Genomic DNA, 25,278 nt, shown 5'->3' with positions numbered 1-25,278 from the left:
TTGGTGAAGTTAATGGACATGGAATTGTTGTGATATATGCATATATACACTCATTTTAATATATTGTTCCTGAGAAGTACTTTTTGGTTTGATTCTCCTTCAATTTTCAGAAGGTTTACTGCTTGTCTATTAGCTTATTTCTTACATTTTTCTTCTCTGTCTTCAATTACGTGGGGGTTTTTATCTTGTGTAAGGCATTTGGAATGAAATGTTGGAGGCCTTGCTCTATACCTCTTGATGAGTGGGGTCTGCCTGACAATTAATCAGAACATGGTGATCTGTTTACAGCCAGTGGCAGTTTATCATGCATACTACAGTGTTCAAGAGAAGATGTGTTGCAGTACTCTCCATTTGTCTCTGTGTTCTCTCCCCCACGTTCTCTGTATGGTTCACCCAAGCCACTTTTCCTACTGAAATTTACATCAGAAGATTGTTTTGGAGGGAGGGCAATCTGTGTTATCATCTAAAGGTGTAATAATGCTCTTATTGCTGGGACATCAATTGTCAGTGATTTTGGAGATTCAGGATAAGGTAAGGGTTAGGAGCATAGGCTTTAGAAACAGAAAGCCCTGTCTCTACCACTTGTTGGCTGCATGACCTGAATAAGTCACTTCACTCACCTGGCAAAAATAGTACCTGTTTGTACAGGTTTCATCAGCCTTGCAAATTAAGTCTTTGTGAACCTGTCCTGGGCACAAGGTACTGAAGTTTAAGTACTGACTGCTGCAACAGGTAAACCCCCAAATCTTTGTGGATTAACCAAGTAGAGTTTATTTCTCACTCACTGAAAGTTCATTTGATCCATAGGCTCTGCTCCACACAGTCATTCAGAGGCCCAGAGTGACAGAAAATCCACCATCTTTGACATGTGTCTTTCAAGGTTATCTTGGACATGAGCATCCTGTTAGAAGGTAGGAAGAGAGAAGGGAGGATCATTTGGGAAATTCTCATGGGATGGGCCTGGAAATGTTGTACACCATTTCCATCTACTTGTCCTTTGTCACTGTTCAATGAACAGTCAGGGAGCCCAGAAACTGTAGCCTGGTTATGTCCAAGAGAAAAAATAAATTATTAGAGAATATCTCCTCAGTATTTACCACAGTGGATGATATGAAAGAAATAGACATATGGCACTTGCTTTCAAGTTATAGGCTAGTGAAAGAGATGAGAATAACACTTATGAAGCCATCTAAGAATAATCATGTGCTAAATGGTACAGCACTGATGTTAGATGCTAGGGAAGCTATGAGCAAAAGATTATGGTGGGCTAGATTAAGTAGGAAAGGTCTTTCTGGAGGAGGTGGGATTTGACATTTGTTATAAAATTTGAGTTTGTCTTAAAAACCAGTGAGATTTGGATGTGTGGAGAGGAGGGAAAGGGTATTGGGATTCATTTACTAAGATCAGATAAAATTTATCCTGATGATATCATTCATTGTTTTATATGTGTACCTTGTATAGGTCAGGAAAGAACACCAGTGGGCTGACAATTATTTTCTTTAGCTGGTATAAGGTAAGTTGGTGTATCCAAGTCCTCCTTGATATGCATTCCCATGGTATATATTACTTCCTGTGTCCACAAAATGCAGATGCTAAAATTTTAAACTATGTACATCCCAGAGATATTGTGAATATGACTCCATGAACACAACCTATCACTTATTTGACATCTTCCTTTGGATGTCTCAAAGACAACACAAACTTAATTGTGGGGGGAGCCCTTGATTTCTCACAATATTCAATACCTATTCCCCACCTCAGTGAACAGCATTATGAGCAATCTGTAGCTCAGGTCAAAATCTAGGAGACCCCTGGATTTCTGTTCTCCTACCATACTTCACATTCATTCCATCTTCAAATTCTTCCACTTTACCTTCAGGATATATTCTGCATCTAATTATGTCTCATCTACTACACAACTAAAACCCTAGTCCAAGATACCATCAATATAGCTCACTGGTTCTACTTTGTCCTCCCCCACCATATAGCAGCTATAGTGAGCTTTTTGAAATTGAAATTAAATCCTTTATTTCCCTGCTCAAGCTCTTCAATGATTTCCTATAACTTTCAAAATAAAATCCAAGCTTCTCACATATAAAGAGCTAATCTCCTGTCATTCTCCCTCATAATCAATATGGTCATTGCCCATAAAAAGCTCCATGGGGGCTTTTGCACTTATGGTTCTTTCCAAGTGGAAATGTCTTCTTCCAGAAATGCATAGAGCTTGCTTCCTCACTTCATTTGGATGTGTATTCCAATGTCAGCTCCTGAAATAAACCTTTCCAGACTTTCTATCTAAAAGACTCCCCCTCAACCTCAGGATAACCTCTATACTCTTGCCATTTTTATTTTTCTTCCCGGAGATAATCTGTTGTTACTACATATTTTTCTACTTGTCTGTTTTTATCTTCCCCAATAGTCCATGAGGTCAGAGGCCTTATCCGTTGTGTTCGTCTCTATTCCCAGCACTTAGAACATAGTGTGCTCAAAGCAGATTTCCAGCAAAAGAATAGGGGTGCCTGGGTGACTCAGAAAGTTAAGCATCTGACTCTTGATTTTGGCTCAGGTAATGATTTTAGGGTTATAATATCGAGCTCGGAGTTGGCTTCATACTTAATGATTCTCTCCCTCTGCTCCTTCCCACTGGCACACCCACCCCTCCTCTAATCCCTGCTCACACGCACACTTTATTTTTCTCTCTCTTAAAAATAAAATCATGTTATTAGTCCAAAACTTTGAAGACTACATTGTCTTCCCTCTAGGATTCAATGGAATGTCTGTGGAATGCTAATTATCCCAGAAGAGCATGAAAAACAGTAAAGTGATTTTAAATAGTGCTGGAACCTTTGTTGTTTTCAACGTATTAGGTGTTTGTGGTAGGGATCATGGGACTGAGTCAGAATCCCTGTGTTCTGGTCCCTGCTGGGCCTCCAAATGTATCTGGATTACTTGAGCCTTAGTTTCTTCATACTCAAAATAAGGGAGTTGACTTTCATGATCTCTTTATAAGATTCTTACCAATCAAATGTCTGTAAAAGGGCTTAAAAGGGGCAGACATGATAATATTCCATTTAAAAAGTATTTAATAAAATGTGTATTAGGCAGCATTCAGTAAGAGAACCACTATGAACCACTGATTCACAAACATATGAAAAGAGATTTGTTACAGGGACTTGACGTTAAGCAACTGGATTAGTGGTCTCCGTAAGCCTGTTGACTTTGTCTCTGGTACCAGACCTTAAAGTCCACAGAGCAGGCAGATGGAAGGGAAGATAGGTGTAAAGCAGGGAAGACCCAGGACTAGCTGGAGCCCATTGGGATGTATTTACCTGCCCATTCTTATTGACTCTGACCTTGATAATCTGAGTCCTGAGGGACAAGTTAGCATCCTTTGTTGGGTAGCTAAACACATACCAGGCCCAGCAGTTGGAACAACTGTAGGAGGATCTGGGGAAAAGGTGGGGCAGTCTGCTGCCCTAGGCCAACAATGTTTCTGTCCTGTCTGATGCTGTAGGCCAACAAGGTGACTAGAATATAAGAGAGAACATGTACCAGCTACCAAATGGCTGCCAGTTCACTCCCACCCTCCAGATCTTGCAAAGGAAGGCTCTTACGGCCCACCGTAACCAGAAACATAGAGAGAAGGAAATTCAGGAATAGTAGTCCTGCTGATCCAAGCTACAAACAATAAAGCCTCCATTAAGTAGATTTATGATTACATAAACTAATAGTTTCAAGATTATGAAGGAAGGAAAAATTCTCTTTTGTGGGTCTTCGAACTTCTCCGATCAATTTGAAGCTGTCAGTGTTGTAATAATGAAACACATGCATGGGCAGAGAGAGGCAGGTACAACTCCACCTTCTTTTCATTCTTTGGGGAGTCTCTGTGGCATCCTAATAGATGGTTTCAGAAGGGGAAGGGGGCCATCCTTTGTGTTTTATTGATGAAAATCTAAGGCCTGGTAAAGTTCCATATCTTGTCCAAGGTTACACACCTACATAGTTGAACCTCTAAGAAGAGCACTTGGATACCTTGACCACCAATCCTGAATTCTTTATATTATCTCATCCCTACCCTCCATAAACTCTAGCTGGGGGCTTTCTCTACCCAATCATAGGGTGGAGCTAGGCACACCTTTCATAACCAAGGACAGGACATTCATAAACTCAAGGGGCCTGCTGCCAAGGAAATGTGGCTTATCTTTCCTTAGGACTGTAGGACCTGGTGTTCCTGGAGCCTTGGAGGGATGGGGTGGTGGCCTAGCCAGTGGAAGAAGAGCCAGAATCACCTCTTTGTATTCTTAGTACATAAAATACAGAAGACAGAGCCTGATAGGTATGCAGCGGGACCATGGCTAGCCACAGCTATTGGCAACCCCACAACAACCTATGCGTACTCCAGCCAATAAAGACTGCTTAAATAAAGGTTTTACCAATAGTTAAATTAGAAAGATTTTCTTATTTTAATGCACAAGCAGAATCTCCACAGAGCAAGTGTTGATTAGCTTGTCCTAGTGTGATATTTTAGTTTCGTTGGTATTTACCATGATTATCAACTTGACTTTTATAACTGTGGTCTTTTGTAACTTCCTCAGTATGTAAGCACATAGACTAAAACATTAATTGAAATTCCTAGAATACAAAATGGCATAGGAAGGGCAGCAATGACCTGGGCTAGGCCCACTTCAGAGGCCAGCCCTCTCATTCCATGTCTCATATCTTCCTGGCTGAGGTAGGCCTGGGATTTCCAGGTGCAGAGGGGTCACTGAGTAATACACTGAGTCACTGTGTCTACTGTAGCAGGCATGGTGCTCAGGAGCTGTGCGCAGGATGTGTTGACTGATCATAACTGTCAGAAAGAATTTTAAATTCTTCAGGTAGATCTGAAAGCAGGCACTTAGCCAGGAACCTCAGCAAAAGCAAACAAGGGACATCATTTCTCAACAGAGCGTTCCTCTTTCTAGGGAAATTCTTGAACGCACACTAGCTAGTTAAATGAATTAATGTAGAAATAAACACCTCTGATTAAGTACAGGGACCACTTATAAATTGTTTATTTTGCAAGAAGGAGATTTTTAGAGATGTAACAGCATATAAAACAAACCAAAAGACAACACAATGCCACACATCTGTTTTTAGCTTACTGTTAACTTTACAATGTATTTCCAGGTGGGGTATTGGGCACTTTGTAAAACACCCACAGTCATTTGTTTGGTGTCAGTTATGACCAAGAATATACATGATACGATGTTTGTTAAGATTTAAGCTATAACTGGGGCCACAGATTACACATTACCTACATGCAAAGTTAAGGAGCCTGATAGGAATAGCAGCCTAAGACCTGACATGTTGAAACAAGAACGGTTAAGAAACAGGGAGCATTTAGCCAAGTTTTGGGCAGAGGGAATGAACATAGAACCAATCCTTAAAAATCTAAAGACCTATTTTATAGAAAAAGGATTCAGTATGACTGGCGGCCTCAGAGAGCAGAGTTAGGACCACAGGTAGAGGCTTGGAGAAGGCAAATGCCAACTCAGTGTGCTGGAGCCATATGTTATGGCCAGAATTGCTTGAAGAACAATGTTGATGGGGAAATGGTGAGTTTCTGTCAGGGCATAGGCACTGTGTCAGCCAAGGTTCTTAGGTTGCCAGAAGTTGAAACACTCTGAGTAATTTTTAAAAATAGGAAAATAAACATAAATGTAAGTGTAAATGTAAACATAAATGTAAATATAAATATAAATAAATATTGGTTAGCGTTCAAGTAACCCACAGCATCCAGAAAAAGATGAATTAGGGTCTCAAATCAGAAAAAAGGACAGCTCCAGGGACCTACATAGAAGAAACTGAGAAACTAATAGCTTTTTCAGGAGCCACCTTTGGATGGAATGTGTTACTTGGCTCAGTTTAAGTTTTCAGTTCTAAGCAGAAGCATGTGATTTTCTGAGCTTAGATCACATGGCTTTCCTAAAGCCTAATCACTTTGACTATATCATGCAGGGCAAGAGAGGGGCATAGGTATAGTTGCATAGGTTATGCACTGCACAGCTTAGAGGTTTTCATTCTCATGTGCTGAAAGGGCTGGTTTCCAAAATCAGAACGAATGCTGTGGGCCAAAATCAATGGATAAGTCAGGGTCATCATTTGTCAAGAAGGTTGTAGGAGGCATCTAATAAAGGTATGTTTATTTAGGAGGACTTCCAACCCTGAAAAATTCTTTTAGGTACTAAGTTCTTTGGTCTTCTGCTAGTCTTGAGTATAGCATGCTCAATAAATTGAGAATCAGGGTGTTTAGTATTGCTTTGTTTTCAAATTAAGTTGAAGATGGAAACATAAATCTTTATATGTCGAGACTGAGTCTAATCCTGAGCAATTCTTTCATCCCACTTTGCCATCACAATTGTCTTTCCTACTTCTTGCCTTTACCTTGTCCTTCTTGGCCTCCTGTGGGGCTTTGGTCCTTTAAATCGGTTTGGGAACGGAGATTGTGAATTTGTATATTTAAAAGAACTAACTGTCCTTTCAGGAGACATTCCATTTCTTGTTTTGGTGATTTTTGCACAAATATACACAAATCTCTCTGTATTTGAAAACTTTAAATTATTTTCATATATTTTAAATTGTATTTTCAAGAATTTTACCTGCAGTTTAGTTATTTCCAATCTTTAGGCTGATATTCCATTTTGACCTTGTATATTTCTGCTGGGCTGGCCTTTGGAGAAGAAAGGAATTCTGCTGAGCTGGTAGGAACTGACAGCCATCTCTCATCCCACAGTTCACAAGGGCAATAATTGCCCAAACAACTCTGAGCAGCTCCACACTGCTGGCTCAGTGCTGACATTAGAATCAAACTCAATTTTCTTTCTGAATATAGACTTCCAAATACGGTGTTCTACTAAAACATTATTAGGCTCTTCCTTCTGGCATTCCAATATTGATAGGGAGAGTTTGAAAAAACTTTGCCCAAAATGTAATTCTGGCATTATATGTTGTGAAATTCAACTTTTTTTCTTTTCTTTCTTAATTTTTTTCTTAAGAGCTTTATTGAGAAATAATTTGTATACTATAGAAGTCAGCGTGCTGTTCAATGGATTTTTGAACATGTATAGTGATGAGCAACTGTTATCAGTATGGAAAGAAAAGAAAGAAAACCCAAGACTGTTTTCTTAGTTCTTGCCCAGTTGATTTGATCCTTGATGATCAAATACTTGGAGCTTATTCCTCTCCCCATATGAGAGCAAACATTGAAGCATATTAAATCACCTAAAACTCTTCTTCAACTACATGATTTTCTGGAGATCATATGATTTTATTATGTAATATTCTGCAAGGACTTGTTGTCTAGACCACTTATAGGTTAATTGGCCATTCTCTTAATCTATTTCTAATTATTAAAATCATGTTTTAGTTTCATTTTTTCCACTTCAGCTTGGTCTGCCTCTGAAAAAAACACCTCTCTGTGGTGATTTTTGAAGATCCTAGAACAATATCCTTCCCAGGCTGACATATGTGGGGCTCACACAGTGTCTATAAAATATCCTGGGGTTTATTTTTAAGACCTTTGCCCAGGGTACGTAGATAAAAGAAATTGGCAGGGAACCAAAGTTTTGTCTCTCCATACAAGCAAGGTTGGAGCCAAGTCACAGATCAAAGAGGGAGAGAAAAAAGAAAACTGGCTAAGGTTCTGTTTTGAACTATCCACCTCTGAATAATACCAACTTCCTTTCTTGCAGATCTTTGGCTTTCCATGAAAGGATTTAAAGGACATAATTAAAAGTAGGCACTCCTTACTGCTACACAGGATGATTTTTCCCTTGGTTTTATGTATTATTCTACCCCTGTGACCCTCAAAGATCTTCATTCATGCTGAACTGGGTCCTATAAAAACAAATTGGAAAATCTAAAATCTTCCTTTAGGATGTGTGTGTGTGTGTGTGTACATACACATTTTTGTATATATCATATACATACTATCTTATGTAATATAAATATACATATATGAAAAGAGACTATTAAAAAACAAAGAAAAGAATAATAGTTACAAAATTGAGAACAGTAGGGAAAGCCAGAGAGATAGAAAAGAGCACAAGACTCAATGCAATGATTCTTAAGAAACAGGGCTTCGGTTCTTTGCTTTATTATAATGTTTCATAATCTATGTTTCTCCCTCTCTCTTCAGATGCATATACTAACTATCATATAAATTTTCGGAAAGAATAATATTTCATGACCAACTAGCACTTAACCAAGGAACACATGAATGGTTCAGTATTAAGATACTTATTTATGTAGCCCTACATTACTTATTAAAGGATTAAAAATATATATAATTATCTCAATTCCAGAAAAGCAATGATCAAACTTCTATTTCTGATAAAAATATTTAGTGAACCTTAAAGAAGGAAATTTCTTTAAATTCACAAAGACTGTCAGAAAACTGCAGAAAATATCACATTAATCATGGAACAGAGAGTCATTCCCTCGGAGCCTGGAAGGAGATAACCGGCTCATTGTCACCATTGTAATTAATGGAAGGTGCAATTAAAAAAAAAGACAAATACTTTAGGAATAATAATATTGGAAACAAAAAGAAAAATTGGCAATGGTTGCAGATAATATGTGATTTATGTTGACACTGAAAGGAAAATAATGAAATTGTTCTGCAAGATGGCTGATTAAGATCGATACACAAAAACCAACACCTTTTCTATACCCTATTAAAACCACTTTACGATATAATAGAAAACACATCCCTTTCATCTAGAAACAGGAAAACTTATAGGAAAACTTTGTTGAAAGACTGCAATGAAGGTAGTTAAATTTAGAGACATAGTATGTGTTTGAATATAAATACTCACTATTGCTTATTCACAAATTTTATTTAGTCCATAGTGTGTATCAGGTTTTTTTCCTACATACTGATGATAACACAGGAAAAAATAACTCTTGCAATAGAGGAGTAAGAGATACTAAATAAAAAATTGAAAGTTAATGGCATGTCATATAGTGATAAATATTATGGAATAAAAATAAGGCAGTCAAAAAGGATTTGGAATAAGAATAGGGAGGGTGTGGGTTGCTATTTAAATATGATGATTATCAAAGTTCTTTTTTCTTTTTTCTTTTTATTTATCTTTTAAAAGATTTTATCTATTTATTTGAGAGAAAGAGCACATGAGCAGGTTGGGAGGGGGAGAGGCAGAGGGAAAAGCAGACTCTCCACTGAGCAGGGAGGGAGGGAGGGACAAAAAGAAAAAAGAAGAGAAAAAAAAGAGAAGAGAAAAGAACAAACAACAAAACAGAAAACAAGCTACTGAATGACAGAAAATACTTCTAAATCATATGTCTGACAAGGGATATATATATATATATACACACACACACACATATATACATACATAAATACATGTATATATATACATATAGACACACACATATACATATGTGTGTCTATATGATTATATATATAGTATATATTATATATATACAGATATATGATTGTGTGTGTATGTGTGTGTGTGTGTGTGTGTGTGTATTTATGATTACTTCTGGGCTCTCAATTCTATTCCATTGGTCTATGTGTCTGTTTATGCCAGTGCCATACTGTTTTGATACCACAGCTTTGTAGTGTAGCTGGAAATCAGGGGCTGTGATGCCTCCAGCTTTGTTCTTTCTCAGGATTGCTTTGGCTATACAGGGTCTTTTGTGCTTCCATAATAATTTTATGATTTTTTTCTATTTCTTTGAAAAATGCCATTAGAGGGGAGCCTGTGTGGCTCAGTGGGTTAAGCCTCTGCCTTTGGCTCAGGTCATGATCTCCGGGTACTGGGATTGAGTCTTGCATCGGGCTCTCTGCTCAGTGGGGATTCTGCTTCCCCCTCTTCCTCTGCTTGCTTCTCTGCCTACTTGTGGTCTCTCTCTCTCTCTCTGTCAAATAAATAAATAAAACCTTAAAAAAAAATGCCATTAGAGGAGAGCCTGTGTGGCTCAGTGGGTTAAAACCTCTGCCTTCAGCTCAGGTTATGATCCCAGGGTCCTGGGATTGAGTCCTGCAGCAGGCTCTCTGCTCGGCAGGGAGCCTGCTCCCCCCCCCCCCCCCTCTCTCTGCGTACTTGTGATCTCTGTCTGTCAAATAAATAGATAAAATCTTTAAAAAAAGGAAAAAAAAAGAAAAATGCCATTAGAAATTTTATAGAGATTCCATTGACTCTACAGATGGTTTTGGATAATGTAGACATTTTAACAATATTAATTTCTCCAATCTATGACTATCAGATAAGTTTCCACTTGTGTCTTTGTCAGTCTTTCATCAAAATCTTAGTTTTCAATATTCAGATCTTTCACCTCCTTGGTTAAATTCATCCCTAAGTATCTTATTCCTTTTGAGGATATTGTGAATGGGATTTTCTTTATTTTGTTTTCATATATTTCGTTGTTATTGTTTAGAAACAGCTGATTTCTCTTGATTTCATATCCTGAAGCTTTATTGCACTTTGTGATTTATTGCAACAGTGTTTTGATCAGGTCTTTAGAATTTTCTATGTTGGATGATATCATCTCCAAAGACAGTTTTACTTCTTCTTTCCAATTTGGATATCATTTACTACTTTTTTTTACTTGATTTCTCTGGCTAGGACTTTCACTATTATGTTGACTAGGAGTATCAAGAGAGGTACACTTATTCCTGATCAAAGAGAAAAAGCTTTTAACCTCTCACTCTTGAATATGATGTTACCTGTGGACTTGTTGTATATGGCCTTTATTAGTTGAAGTAAGTTTCTTCTAGATACAATTTGTTGAGAGTGTTTATCCTGAGAGGATGTTGTATTTTGTCAGTTGCTTTTTCTGCATCTATTGAGATGATCGTTTTTTTAATCTCTCATTCAGTTAATATGGTGTATTACATTTATTAACTTATGTATGCTGAAACAATTGATCCTGGTGTATGATCATCTTAATGTGCTGTTGAATTCAGTTTGCTAATAATATTTTTTTAAAAATTTGCATCTATATTCATCAGAGATTTTGGTCTGTGGTTGTCTTTTTTGTTTTGGTTTTTCTTTTTTTCTTTTTTCTTTTTTTTTTTTGGTAGTATCTTTATCTGGCTTAGGTATCAGTGTGATACTGGCTTCATAAAATGAGTTTGAGAGTGTTTCCTACTCTTCAAGTTATTGGAAAAGTTTGGAAAGGATCAGTATTAATTCTTTTTTCAGTGTTTGGAGGAATTCGCTAGTAGAGCCATCAGGTCCTGGACTTTTTGTTGTTGTTGTTGCTATTGATAGTTTTTGTTCACTGGTTTATTCTCCTCACTTGCTATTGAACTTTTCAGATTTTCTATTCCTTCATGATTCAGTCTTTGTAGGTTTCATGTTTGTAGGAATTTATCCATTTCTTCTAAGTTAGCCAATTTATTATTGTGTAATGTTTCATGTAGCCTCTTATGATTCTTTGTATTTCTGTGGTGTACATTTTAATGCCTATATTTCTTTTGTGATTTTATTTCTTTAAGCATCCTTTCTTTTTTCTTAGTCCAGCTTAAGGTCAACTTTGTAAATTTTTTTTTTTTAAGAGGTCTTAGTTCTGTCAATCTCTTTGATCATTTTTCTGGTCTCTATTTCATTTATTTCTGTTCTGATCTTTGTTATCTCCCTTCTGCTAACTTTGGACTCAGTTTTTTCTTCTTTTTCTAGTTTCTTGAAGTGCAAAATTACTTATTTGAGATTTTTCTTGTTTTTTAATATAGGCATTTATCACTATGAACTTTCCTTTTAGCTGCTTTGAGGAGTACCTTAATTTTTCCAATATTCTGTTTCCATTTTGGTTTCAAGATATCTCTTGATTTCCCTTTTGATTCCTTCTTTAACCAATTGGTTGGTCAAAAGCATGTTACTTTCCATACTTGTGAATCTTCCCATTTTCCTCATTAGTGATTCCTATTTTCATATCATTGTTGTCAGAAAGTTACTTGGCTTGATTTCAACCTTCTTAAATTTACTAAGACTTATTTTGTAGGTTATCATGTGATCTGTCCTGGAGAATGTTCCATGTGTGCTTGAGAAGAATGTGTATCCTGATGCTGTTGGATGGAATGCTCTGAATGTGTCTGTTTGGTCCATTTGGTCTAAAGTATGGTTCAAGTCCAACATTTCCTTATTGATTTTGTCTGGATGATTTAGACATTGCTGAAAGTAGGGAACTTTAGTTCTGTGTTATTATTACATTGTTGCTTGTTTCTCGCTTCAGACCTATTAATATTTGCTTCATATATTCAGATTCTCTCGTGTTTTGTGTATATCTAGTTATGATTGTTATATTTTCTTTATAAATTGGCCCTTTCATCATTATATAATGATCTTTTTTGTCTCTTGTTACTATTTTTAGCTTAAAGTTCAACTGTCTGATATAACTATAGCTCCTTCCATTCTGTTTTTGTTTCCTCTTGCATGAAATATCCTTTCACTTGAAGACCATGTGGTCCTTTAGCTGATGTGAGTCTCTTGCAGGAGCATACAGTTTGGTCTTGATTTTTTAAATCCATCCAACCACTCCATGCTTTTTGTTTGAAGAAGTCAACCTATTTTCGTTTAGAGTAATTATTAGAAAAATATTTATGAAATATTGTTAAGTAATGTAAGTTGGAGAATTGTATGCTATATACTTTTTAATGTTAAAATCTACATGCTTAATTAAAAATTCATTTAGTGACAAATTTAAATAATTTCATATCTTTAAATATTACTTTATATTGCCTAAATTTGTAATTTGGTGAATATATTACTAAATATTAATATTGTTATCTTAAAAACAGTATTTCATCTTCACATTTTACACAAATTCTATTTATTTCACAAACTTATGCTCTGCCAGTTATTCACACTTGAGGAATTCCTGGAACATCCATTGGGCATTACTAGAACATCACGATTTGCTGGGTAGAGCTTCTTAAATAGGAAGGATCATGTGTAGAATAAAAGAAACATGGCTAATATAGGCTTGGTCTTTAAACCCAGTGTCATATATACTCAGTGTAATAAAATAAGACTGTACACCATAAATATCATAATATATAACAAAATGGGTTATAGTTTAAAAGGAGCTTTTGTGACTAGAGAGATAAACTTCAGTTACCTGATAATTTACCTCTTTCCCTGACAATGTGCTATGTCTTAATGGATTAGTTTTCCTTTGTAGAACAAGCTATATCATAAGGAGAAACATCACAGTGTCCACATTAGAGGCAGGATATAATTTTAAAAATTTAGGAAATAAACTTGGTTACATAACTTTATAATAATTGAGTCAGTAGATGAGTACTCACTAGCATTGTGTTTTCCTTGCACTACTAATATACATACAGGGAAGATATATAAGTGGGGAAATTCTCATTGTAAATTTAATTCTAGAGAAAAAGACTTGTCTTGGAATGTATCATACATATTTGAAAGATATAATTATTTGAAATTATGACACCCAAGAATGCAGGAATAAGTTTAAGATACTGTGACTGGTTTTTAAAGGAGTATATTTAGTTATCTTTCACAAAATAAATGTTTATTGAATATGTGCCATGTGCACATACATTTTATAAATTAAACTTTATACATTCAGAGAGGAAACTAAAAAAAAGTTTCATTCTTTTCAACAGTTTTGCAAAGTGAACATCATGAGATGTGAATCAATTGTTACCTCATTCTCAAGAGCTTTTCAGAGTGAGTATTCCTCTGCTGAGAATGTGATTTGGTGTTTAAATCTGAGTTTTTTGGGGAAAGGGATTATAATAAGGCCCCTGAATGCAAATCAATGTGAATCATTTCCGTGTTTGTAGAAACCCTGAAAATGTTGGACCAATTTAGACTCAGAGGGTGCTGGTCTCCAAAATGGCAATTTCCTAACAAATTTCCATGCAAAATTTGACTCTTGACATTTTGCTGTAATAATCACATTAGAATGGACCATTAGAATGGTCCACATTAGAATGGACCAATTTCCCTATCACCAGGAATGATATGTGTGACTGCACTGAAATTTTATCTCCAAGATTATGAATGAAACAAAAATGCTGTTATTAACAAAAATAAGAAATAATTAGTGATCTTTATTAGCTAGACACTGTTCTAAAAGATTTGCATAAATTAGCTTACTCAACCTTCTCAACCACATTATCAAGACAATTCTTTCTGACCCCAGGTGACTGAAGCAAGAGATAGTATATATATATATTGACCATAGATAGGTAAAAAAAACTACAAAAGACACCATTGGGTATAAATATAACCTTCACAGGAAAAAAAAATGTGAAATGGTTAATAAACACAAAAGTAGCTTCTTTCATGAGTAATTAAAGGAATTCACACATATATAATGACCAGGTATCATCTTTCAGTTATAAAGTAAGCAAAATTAGAAAACCATAATAACAACAAAAACCATAACAGTAGTGGTAAAAGTGATAAATAAAAATGTGTACTTCAATTTAAAAGAAAAACTTGAATTTAAAAAAGTTTCAACTAGACACTCCAAGAGGGAATTATGAGCTGGAATATTGTATTGAGAAAGTAAACCGTATGCAAATTATATCCAAAGAGGTAAAGAGATAAAAACATATTTAAAAGGCATGGAGGCATATTAAAAAGATCCAGATATGTCTAAGTATACTGAATAGACCAAATGAAGAAGTAATATGTGTAGACCTAATGACTAAAGGTTTTTAACAATTAAAAAAAAAAAGACTTTTCAATTCAAAAATTCAAATATATCTTAGAAATGTATTCTGACAAATTGGTACAAACTATGGATTTACAGATCTACACCTAGAACTCTCACAGTGAAATTACAGAACACTAAGAATTAAGTTTGTATATTTAAAGACACAAAAATATAACAACAACACAATCAGATTGACAAAATAACAGGAACAAAATCAGTTTATGTAGTTACACAAGTTCAAAAAGTTAGAATAAAAAATGTGTGTTGGGAGGAGTTTGCACGTGGATCGTTGTTCGGGTGGATTAGATGGAATCAGCCCCCAAACCGAGCAAGGATGTGCCGCCCAAGAAGAACAGACTTCAGGCCAAGAGGAAGAAACCGCGGAGGTACTGGGACGAAGAAACCACTCTAACCGCTGCGGGAGCCTCTCCAGGGCCCCCTCGTAACAAGAAGAGGAATCGTGAGCTTCGCCCCCAGAAGCCAAAGAACACTAACATAGCAAAGAAGTCTCAGATCTCCAGGAAACCTCAGCTCCCGAAGAAACCCCGAGAAGGGAGGAATCTTGAGCCTCAGCGGAGCGTGTCCGGGGCCCAGGATCCATTTCCAGGCCCTGCCCCCGTCCCTGTGGAGGCGGCTCGGAAGTTCCGTCGCATTGACAAATCCAAAAAGCTGCCACATTCGAAGTCCAAAACCCGAAGCCGACTTGAGGTGGCTGAGTCTGAGGAAGAGGAAATCAGTATTAAAGCTGCTCGTTCTGAGCTACTGCTTGCTGAGGAACCCGGGTTTCTGGAAGGGGAGGATGGGGAGGACACAGCAAAGATATGCCAGGCTGACATTGTGGAGGCCGTGGATATTGCAAGTGCAGCCAAGCACTTTGATTTAAACTTGAGGCAGTTTGGACCCTACAGACTGAATTACTCCCCAACTGGGAGACACCTGGCTTTTGGAGGGCACCGAGGTCATGTGGCCGCCCTTGATTGGGTAACAAAGAGGCTCATGTGTGAGATCAACGTCATGGAGGCAGTGCGGGACATCTGGTTTCTGCACTCGGAAGCACTGCTTGCTGTTGCTCAGAATCGCTGGCTTCACATTTACGACAACCAGGGCATCGAGCTCCACTGTATCCACCGCTGTGACCGAGTCACACGGCTGGAGTTCCTGCCTTTCCACTTCCTCCTGGCTACAGCTTCAGAGACAGGGTTTCTGACCTACCTGGACGTGTCAGTGGGAAAGATTGTGGCAGCTCTGAATGCTCGGGCTGGACGGCTGGACGTCATGACTAAGAACCCTTACAATGCCGTCATCCACCTTGGACACAGCAATGGTACCGTGTCCTTATGGAGTCCAGCCATGAAGGAGCCACTGGCAAAGATCCTCTGTCATCGGGGTGGAGTCCGGGCTGTGGCTGTAGATTCTACAGGCACGTACATGGCCACCTCTGGCCTGGACCACCAGCTGAAGATCTTTGACCTACGAGGGATGTTCCAGCCTCTGAGTGCTCGGACCCTGCCCCAGGGAGCGGGGCATCTGGCCTTTTCCCAGCGGGGACTGCTGGCTGCGGGCATGGGTGATGTGGTCAACATATGGGCAGGGCAGGGCAGGGCAAGGCTAGCCCACCCTCCCTGGAGCAGCCTTACCTCACCCACCGGCTCTCAGGCCATGTGCATGGCCTTCATTTCTGCCCCTTTGAAGATGTGCTGGGGGTGGGGCACAGTGGCGGCATCACGAGCATGCTGGTCCCTGGGGCTGCTGAACCTAACTTTGCTGGTCCCTGGGGCTGCTGAACCTAACTTTGACGGCCTACAGAGTAATCCATACAGGAGCCAGAAGCAGCGCCAGGAGTGGGAGGTGAAGGCCCTGCTGGAGAAGGTACCTGCAGAGCTCATTTGTCTGGACCTGCGAGCCCTGGCAGAGGTTGATGTCATCTCTTTGGAGCAAGAGAAGAAGGAGCGGATAGAGAGGCTGGGCTATGACCCCGAGGCCAAGGCTCCCTTCCAACCAAAGCCAAAGCAGAAGGGCCGCAGCTCGACAGCAAGCCTGGTGAAGAGGAAGAGGAAGGTCATGGACAAGGAGCACCGGGATAAAGTCCGGCAGAGCCTTGAGCAACAGCCACAGAAGCAAGAGAAGGCCAAGCTCCCAAGGGCCCGGCCATCTGCCCTGGACAGATTTGTGCACTGAGCCATGCTCCAGGGTGGTCTGAGAACAACAGTTTGTCCCCATGATGGCCTGTGGGGAGATGACCCTGTTTCTTGGAATGAGGAGAGGGTAGTGTACCCCTTCCCCAACTGGGGAGGGACAGCTGGCTCCTGGGCTGGGTTGGTATTAAAGAAAATGGCTATTTTTTTGAAAAAAAAAAAAAAAAATGTGTGTTGGTTAAAGGAAAGTTGAAAGAAAGCTTATTTATTAAATCAAAAGGAATTTAAGATAAAATGAAAAAACCATTGAAAGTAAAACAATTGCAAACTAGTTATGAACCTGAGATCATAGCTTCAAATTAAACAAGTGAAACCAGATCAAATTATAAGCAGACACTCACAAATTCACCAAGTGGGAGACTTAAATCTCTCTCAAAAAATGGTAAATCAAACTATCAGAAAGACAGAACTACGTTAGTGGTTTCAACAACACAAGGATTCAGGTAGACACATAAAGTTCTGCAACCAACCAAAAGACATAAGGGATATTTATGGAAAATGTCCAGTAACCATCATACTTAAAGATAACATTTCAGAAGTGATTTTATTAAAACTAGAACAAAGGGCACCTGGTCATCTCAATCAGTGGAGCATGTGACTCTGGATCTTGGGGTTTGAGTTCAAGCCCCATATTGGGGATGAGCCCCATATTGGATATATAGATTACTTAAGAAAAAGATGTTTTTAAACAAGTAAAAATGAAACAAGGCTATAGATCCTCTTATCTTTTACAATGTAACGTTCTGCCTGAGATATCATGAAATGCAAAAGACAATAGAGAAATACAAAGTGTTAAGTATGAGAAAGAAAATTATTTAGCATTTTTTCAGATATTAACATTGTATACACAAAACTATAGACAGATATCTAGAAAAAATCAGAAACTTTAACAAGATTGCTGGCTAAAAAATAAATATATAATAAATATATAAAAAATAAATATATAAAAAATAAATATATAAAATTAATCATGTTACCATGCAATCAGTTAGAAAATGGAATATCTATATATTAGAGTTACAATGTTCATAATAGCAATACAACTGAAAGATACCTAGGTCTTCAAAAAGACTACAGAGCACTTTACAGAGAAAATTACAAAATAATATAAAACAACATAAACTAAGATCTAAATAAATGGCAGCATATACCACATTCATGAATAGGAAGATTCATTACTATAATGACATCAGTTTTCTGTAAATTCATCCATAAATTCAGAGCAAATTGAAAGTAATCTTAACAAGATTATTTGTTGAACTTGAGCAAAAATTCCTAAAATTTTCTATAATACAAAATTTTAAAAAAATTCTAAAAAAGACAAAAGGAGATTTACTCTAGTACATTAAAATGTTTTTATAGTGCAACCATTTTTAGATAAATAAGTATAAATATGCACAGTAGATAAATATACTATAAGAGAATAGAGAACCAGCAATCGGACTCAAGTGTATAAGTGGTATATGATAGAAGCAGCATTACAATCTTTGAAAATAAGACTAACCATTTAACAAGTGGTTTTATAAGTAGAAAATATAAAGAGGGTCTTTTCCACACCATATATATATGTAATAGACACATGACAGATCAAGATTTAATTATTTAAAAAAAACTTTAAAATTATCAAAATAAAATACATGGGACTATGTCAGTGAGAGACACAAAAAAGTCCCACAGGTAAAAATTGATACATTTGACTGTATAAATTTTTAAAAATCTGTATAACAATATCAGCACACATAACATTTAAAAGGGACAGACTGGAAGAAGATATATCAAAAGATTAATGTTTGCAGTTGTAAATAATTCACACAAATCAGTAAAAAATAGAAAATTGAGTACAAATGGTCAAAGGACATAAACAGACAATTTGCAGAAGAAAAACCTAGAAAGACAATTAAAAACATGAAAAGATGTTCAACATTAAGAGCAATCAGAACTCTTTCAGAATAAGAGGATGAAAAGTAGAGAAGCATATAGAAAATTGAAACAATACTCTGCTCAGTCACATCCATAGAAAATGTTGCATTCTGTCAATAGAATATAGGAACTATATTCACTGGGCCGTAAAGAAAATTTTAGTGCAGAACTTCCCTGTCAATCAATGTTCCACAATGGCTTACAGATCTGCTGAGAATGTCCACTTAGTTATCCAGAATATACGCAGTACCTGGGGAAGACTGAGACCCCACTTCCGGGCAATCTCACTCATTTATCCAGTGTGCCATATAAATATTATAATTTCTATGTATACCATTATGTTAAAAAAAATTGAGAGGTATTGCTTTAATGATTTCCAAAAAGCTGAGATTCACAGGTTGCATTTTTTACCCTAAGAACAAAAATCAACAGTAAATATTTGTTAGAAGTAGAAATAAAGTAAGATAAAATAAAATAATATAAAATACTCCTGCCCCCCCGACAAACAAAACCAATGATAATAATAAAACTTAACTGCTTGGAAATTCAGACTCAAGACTTCTAAATAACTCTTATATCAAACCCTTATGTATGTGTATATATATCTTATAATAAGAACTGAACAAAATATCTAAAGAGGAGGTTACTTCATATAAACACGTAGGGAATATAGTCAAAGCTAAAATCAGGAAAAAAATACATAGCTTTAAAAGCTTTTAGTAAACAGAAATCTCATTCTTGATTATGAAGGACTGGTTGCTAGTCAGTTATTTAATTTAGTGGAATCATCAAGTGCCAAGCATAGTGAGTGAAAAAAATCCAACAACAAAGCTCATGATTATAATATTTCATATTATGGACATAGAAGAGAAAAGATTCTAAGAACTTCAACAGTTGAAAGAAATAATAAGCACAGTCCTCAAAAGAACACTAAATTGAAGAATCCCTTTACATGCTGAAAAGCAAAATGATTTTCCACTAGAATGGCATACCTTGCTTAGCAATCAATCAGCTGAAGAAAACAGATTAAAGATTTTTTTCATATGTAAGGACTCAAAGTTTACCTATGAGGTGTGCTTTTTTAGAAAAATATTGGAAGATTTTTTTTCTAGCTAAACAAATATTTAATAATAATTTTGTAAAAGCAGAAGGACAAGGATCCTGAGCTCTAGGAAACAGCTCTAGACAGAAAAGTATTTGGGAGGAATGACTGGACTACAACAGATCTAAACAGCAATTGATCCAGCTATAACAGAAGAGAAGACTACAAGAGAAGTTCTGGATAGTTTAGTCTTTATTGCTCAGACATTACCACAGATGACAGTAAAACACCTGGAAAGAAATAAGTAGATTAATGGCATTTGCAAACGAATAAGGGGACAGACACATTTCCAAAGGCAAGGTTAAAAAAAAAAAAAAAGTGAAAATGAACTTTTTGGCACTTCATTAAGATAAAAAGCTCCTGGGGTGCCTGGGTAGCTCAGTGGGTTAAAGCCTCTGCCTTCTGCTCAGGTCATGATCCCAGGGTCCTGGGACTGAGCCCCGCATCCAGCTCTCTGCTCAGCAGGGAGCCTGCTTCCTTTCCTCTCTCACTGCCTGCCTCTCTGACTACTTGTGATCTCTGTCTGTCAAATAAATAAATAAAATCTTAAAAAAAAAAAAAAAAGATAAAAAGCTCCTGCACAGCAAAGGAAATAGTGAACAAAACAAAGAGGCAACCCACAGAATGGGAGAAAATATTCGCAAATGACAGTACAGAGAAAGGGCTGATATCTAAATTTATGAAGAACTTCCCAAACTCAACAGCCAAAACACCCAAAAAACAAATAATCAAGTAAAAAAATGGGCAGAAGACATGAACAGATACTTCTCTGAAGAAGACATACAAATGGCTAACATGAAAAAAAATGTTCATCATCATAAGCCATCAGGGAAATTCAAATCAAAACCACATTGAGATGCCACCTTACACCAGTTAGAATGGCAAAAATTGACAAGGCAAGAAACAACAAATGTTGGAGAGATTGTGGAGAAAGGGAAACCCTCTTACACTACTGGTGAGAACACAAGGTGGTAGAGTCACTTTGGAAAACAGTGTGGAGGTTCCTCAAAAAACTAAAAATAGAGCTAACCTATGACCTGGCAATTGCACTCCTGGTTATTCACCCCAAAGATATAGATGTAGCTAAAAGAAGGGCCATTTGTACCCCCAATGTTCATAGCAGCAATGTCCACAGTAGCCAAACTGTGGAAAGAGCTGAGATGCCCTTCAACAAACAAATGAATGGAAAATATGTGGTCCATATACACAATGGAATACTACTCAGCCATCAGAAAGGATGAATACCCAACTTTCATATCAACATAGAGGATACTGGAGGAGATTATGCTGAGTGAAATAAGTCAAGTGGAGGAAATCAATTATCATATGGTTTCACTTACTTGTGGAACATAAGGAACAGCATGGAGAACATTAGGAGAAGGAAAGGAAAAATGAATTGGAGTAAATCAGAGCAGGAGACAAACCATGAGAGGCCGTGGACTCCAAGAAACAGAGGGTTTTAGAGGGGAGGAGTAGGGGGGTGGGTGATCCTAGTGGTGGGTATTACGGAGGGCATATATTACATGGAGCCCTGGGTGTTATATATAAACAATAAATCTTAGAACACTACATCAAAAACTAATGACGTACTGTATGGTTACTAACATAACATAATAAAATAATAATAATAATAATGATAATGATGAAAAGGGGGAAATTATTAAATCAGGGAAACTCTGTATACGGGCTAGTTTCTACCCTGAACAATACTTACCTTTTGGTAAGTATGTGAAAATTGTTTACTGATACTTAACTAAAAAACTGGCAACTAACTCTATTGCAGAGACAAGGGGCTATGTTAGGAGTCCAAGTAAGTTCTATCTTTTTCATGTTCGCATTAAATAAAAATTCTTAAAAATTAATAAGTAGCTAAAAAGTTAAATGTTAACAGAGGCTTGGAAATACATGAGCAGAACAATACATTTGTTGTTCCAAACTTTAAAGGCTTATTTGATGAGATAGTTTGGAATCACAAAGAAAGTTTCTACTCATTTTTTTTTTATTTCCCCCCACCAAAGTAATTGAGATGGTAATTAAATGGCCACTGTAAAGGCTTGTATATAGGTTACTTTAGGGAAATGGTCCTTAACTGATGTATTATCTTATCTCCTTGCCAGTATAGGTGACATTTTCTAAATTTCCTGGAAAACTTCTGTCACAATGCTTGAGGGAGAACCACTGACATCAGTGAATAGTGGGTAGGCTTGACAGTCATTCAGTCAATTTGCAACCTTCAACTGTTCCACCAGACATAATTTACTTGAAATACATCTATTATAGACATTAAAGGATGTTAATACTTGTTCACTATTTTGGAAAAAATTACATGGACAAACAGCAGTGCCCCTTCTGGTAAAAGAATTGCAAATATACATAGAATACACATACCTTGGAGCACCTGGGTAGCTCAGTTGGTTAAACACTGGGCTCTTGGCTTCAGCTCAGGTCATCATCTCACGTCATCAGTTTGAGTCCTGTGTCAGGCTCCACACTCAGTGTGGTGTCTCCTCGAGATCTCTCTCTGCCCATCTGTCCCTCTCGGCATGTGTTCTCTCACTGTCTCTAAAATAAATAAATAAAATCTTTAAAAATTTTTTAAAAAAGAATACAAAGACAGTTAAGTGTGCATAAAAAAATATTTGTCCTAAAAGGGAGAATTAGCTCTGTGGAATTGAGAGCCACCGTTATAGGTTATTAGATACTAATTCTTATGGAGTTTCTTGTTGTGAAGGTCAATTAAAAGTATTAAATTAAAAAAATCTGTTCATAATAACTGGAGTCCTTGGGCCTAACAATATTTAGATATAATTCTCAATTTGTGTGTTTCAATCTCAAGGGGTATTCTGGGATTAACAAATTATAGAGTGTTAAAAAGTCAAATCAATACTCATACCGCTTCAGTTTAACCATAGAGACTGTTCTTTAAGATTATAACATTTCAAGATGCTAACAGAAATACATGAAATTTATCTGGCCAGAGGGAAGAATTTTAGTGTAAATGTAAAAAAAAAAAAAAAAAAATAGTGGGCAAGGTGATGGAAGTGGAAGTGGTACATGAGATTTCTGGAAAGTTACATGAGATTTCCATGAAAGTGGAAGGAGCGTCCTTTTTCCTACCATCTCTTTCCCCACTTGGCAATATTTGATGTCTGGAAGGGTATGTGATGTTTGGAGTCTCAGTAAATACTTTATGACCTTGTGGTTGTGTACAGGGAGCTGGGGAGAGCAGAGCAGCTAGAGCAGCTTGAGAAACTGAGGCAGTTGGAAACTGAGGCAGCCTTGAGTGACAGCTCTAAGCTTATTTTACATGAGAAGAAAAAAAATGTTACTCTTTTAAATCACTGTTATTTTGGGTTTTCTGTTACACACAGCCTAACTGAATCCTAATTATAGTCACCTTCCTCCTCACTTCTTTCCTTCCTTTGTAAAAAGTATGAAGCCACTTATAACAATATTTATGAGTCTGCAGAGTTGAATTAAGAAAAAAAGGAGAAAAGTAATTGGAATGAACACATTAAAAACCTGGAAAAAGATGTAAATAAAAAATGGCAGTGCTAGTCTGAAAAACAGGTGTTTATAGCCAAAGAGTGTAAATGTATATATCTAGAAAGACAAAGGGTATTTATATGATCTTTCTCAAAATTAAACTATTTTAACATATGAAGTTAAGCTGGAATTTTCATTGAGATTGAATGATCTTATAGATGAAGTTGGCAAAAATTTGACATCATGACATCCCAATCTAAGAATATGGAATAGATTTTCCTTTATCTCATTTAATATTATCAAAACTTCTACTCTATAAAGACTTGGACCTTCACATTTAAAAATTTTATTTCTAGGTGTTTTATGGTTTTGTGGTTATTGTCACTAAGATCTTGTTTTAATCATTTTTTTTTTTAGTTTGTTGCTCTATAGGACAATGTTGTTGATTTTTATAAGGTGATATTTTTTCTGGTAACTTGCTGGAATTTCTTATAATCTCTAATATTTTAACTTCATTTCTTTCCATAAAATGATAATTTTATCTCTTTTCTTCCTCCCTTTTCACGTCTTATTTCTTTTTCTTTCCTTAGAGTGTTGGCTGCATCATTGGTTTTAAACATTAATGTTAATAGGAAGATAAGATTCGATATTAAAGGACATTAAACTACATGTGTTTAGTTTCTCTCTTAAATATGATAATTATTGTAGGTATTGCTAAACACTACTTAGGGAAGTTTTATTCTATTACTAGTTGAAAAGATTTCTAGTGGTAAACCACAGTAAATGATGAATTTTCTTGAAGGTTATTCACATACTTCTGGATAATCTCCATTGCACCCCAATATAAAATGATACAAACATCACTTTTTCACTCATTCTCCCAGCTCTGTCATCTTTAGATTTCTTTTACATTGTCAAAGTTTCTTATTTGTATTATGTTTGGTCACTAAAATTAATTCTTCAATGTTTTTGCTTCTGATGGATCATAAAATCTGAAAATAGATAATAACCCTTAAAATAATATGATGACAAAATAATATTCATTCTAGAACGATGTTTTATGATTGAATCCTAATATAAATGAATGTAAGTTCATGTCACTAAAACTGCTTAAATACGAAATTGTAAGAGTACGGTGAAATTATATCTACTCTTCAGTTATTTAACACTATTCCATCTTTTAAATTTCTTTATGTTTATACAATGCTTTTTTGCAAGATGCTTTGTTTTCCTTGATTTCATAATTATGTATTTTTTATTTCCTATTAAGAGAAGACACATTACATCTTCAACAAACAATATCTTCCGCATCTTAATTGTCTTATCTGTTCAATGAAATTCATATTATTTTTCCTCGAAAATATTTTTCCTCAGATCTCTCTACCTCAGTCCTAATTTGGACTGGTTGCTTCCTTTAGCTCCCATTTTTTGTTTTTTTTCTGATAAATTTGATCATACACTCATGTCTCTTGGATTCTTTAAATTCCTTCTTAGATTATCTTTTTATTTTAATGGAGTATACCTCAAGTGAAATTTACAAGTAAAACCTCCTTATTTTTTGCTTGTCTGAAATCATCTTTGTTTTGCCTCTACAATCTTGCTGACAGTTTGATTTGGTTTACATTTCTGGACTTAGAATAAAAATTTCCTCAAAATACTGGAGGTGTTATTCCATGTTTACTAGAATTAAGAATTGTTGAAGAAAAGTCTAATAGTGTTCTTATTGTCATTGTCATTTCTTTGTAGAAAAGATTCCAGTGCTAGTTAGTGTTCTTATTCTTTTTATGAGATAGCACAATATTCATGTCAAAATGAAATTCACTGATATTTTATTAGAGAAAATATCATGTATTTTGTATATTGAGAACT

At 36.3% G+C, this 25,278-nt stretch overlaps 1 protein-coding gene across 1 annotated transcript; it reads left to right on the top strand.

Moving 5' to 3' along the window:
* The first annotated feature begins 14,977 nt into the window (after positions 1–14,977).
* Positions 14,978–17,056, top strand: LOC131808312 (WD repeat-containing protein 46-like). Its single transcript, XM_059134309.1, is given in 3 exon segments — positions 14,978–16,296; positions 16,299–16,437; positions 16,469–17,056. Coding segments are annotated over 3 exon segments (1,839 nt in total). The 5' UTR covers positions 14,978–15,012; the 3' UTR covers positions 16,885–17,056.
* The last annotated feature ends 8,222 nt before the right edge of the window (positions 17,057–25,278 follow it).

The sequence above is a fragment of the Mustela lutreola genome, chromosome 9 (assembly GCF_030435805.1).
Source record: "Mustela lutreola isolate mMusLut2 chromosome 9, mMusLut2.pri, whole genome shotgun sequence".
NCBI classification, from domain to species: domain Eukaryota; kingdom Metazoa; phylum Chordata; class Mammalia; order Carnivora; family Mustelidae; genus Mustela; species Mustela lutreola.
This window is presented reverse-complemented; position numbering and strand designations above follow the sequence as displayed.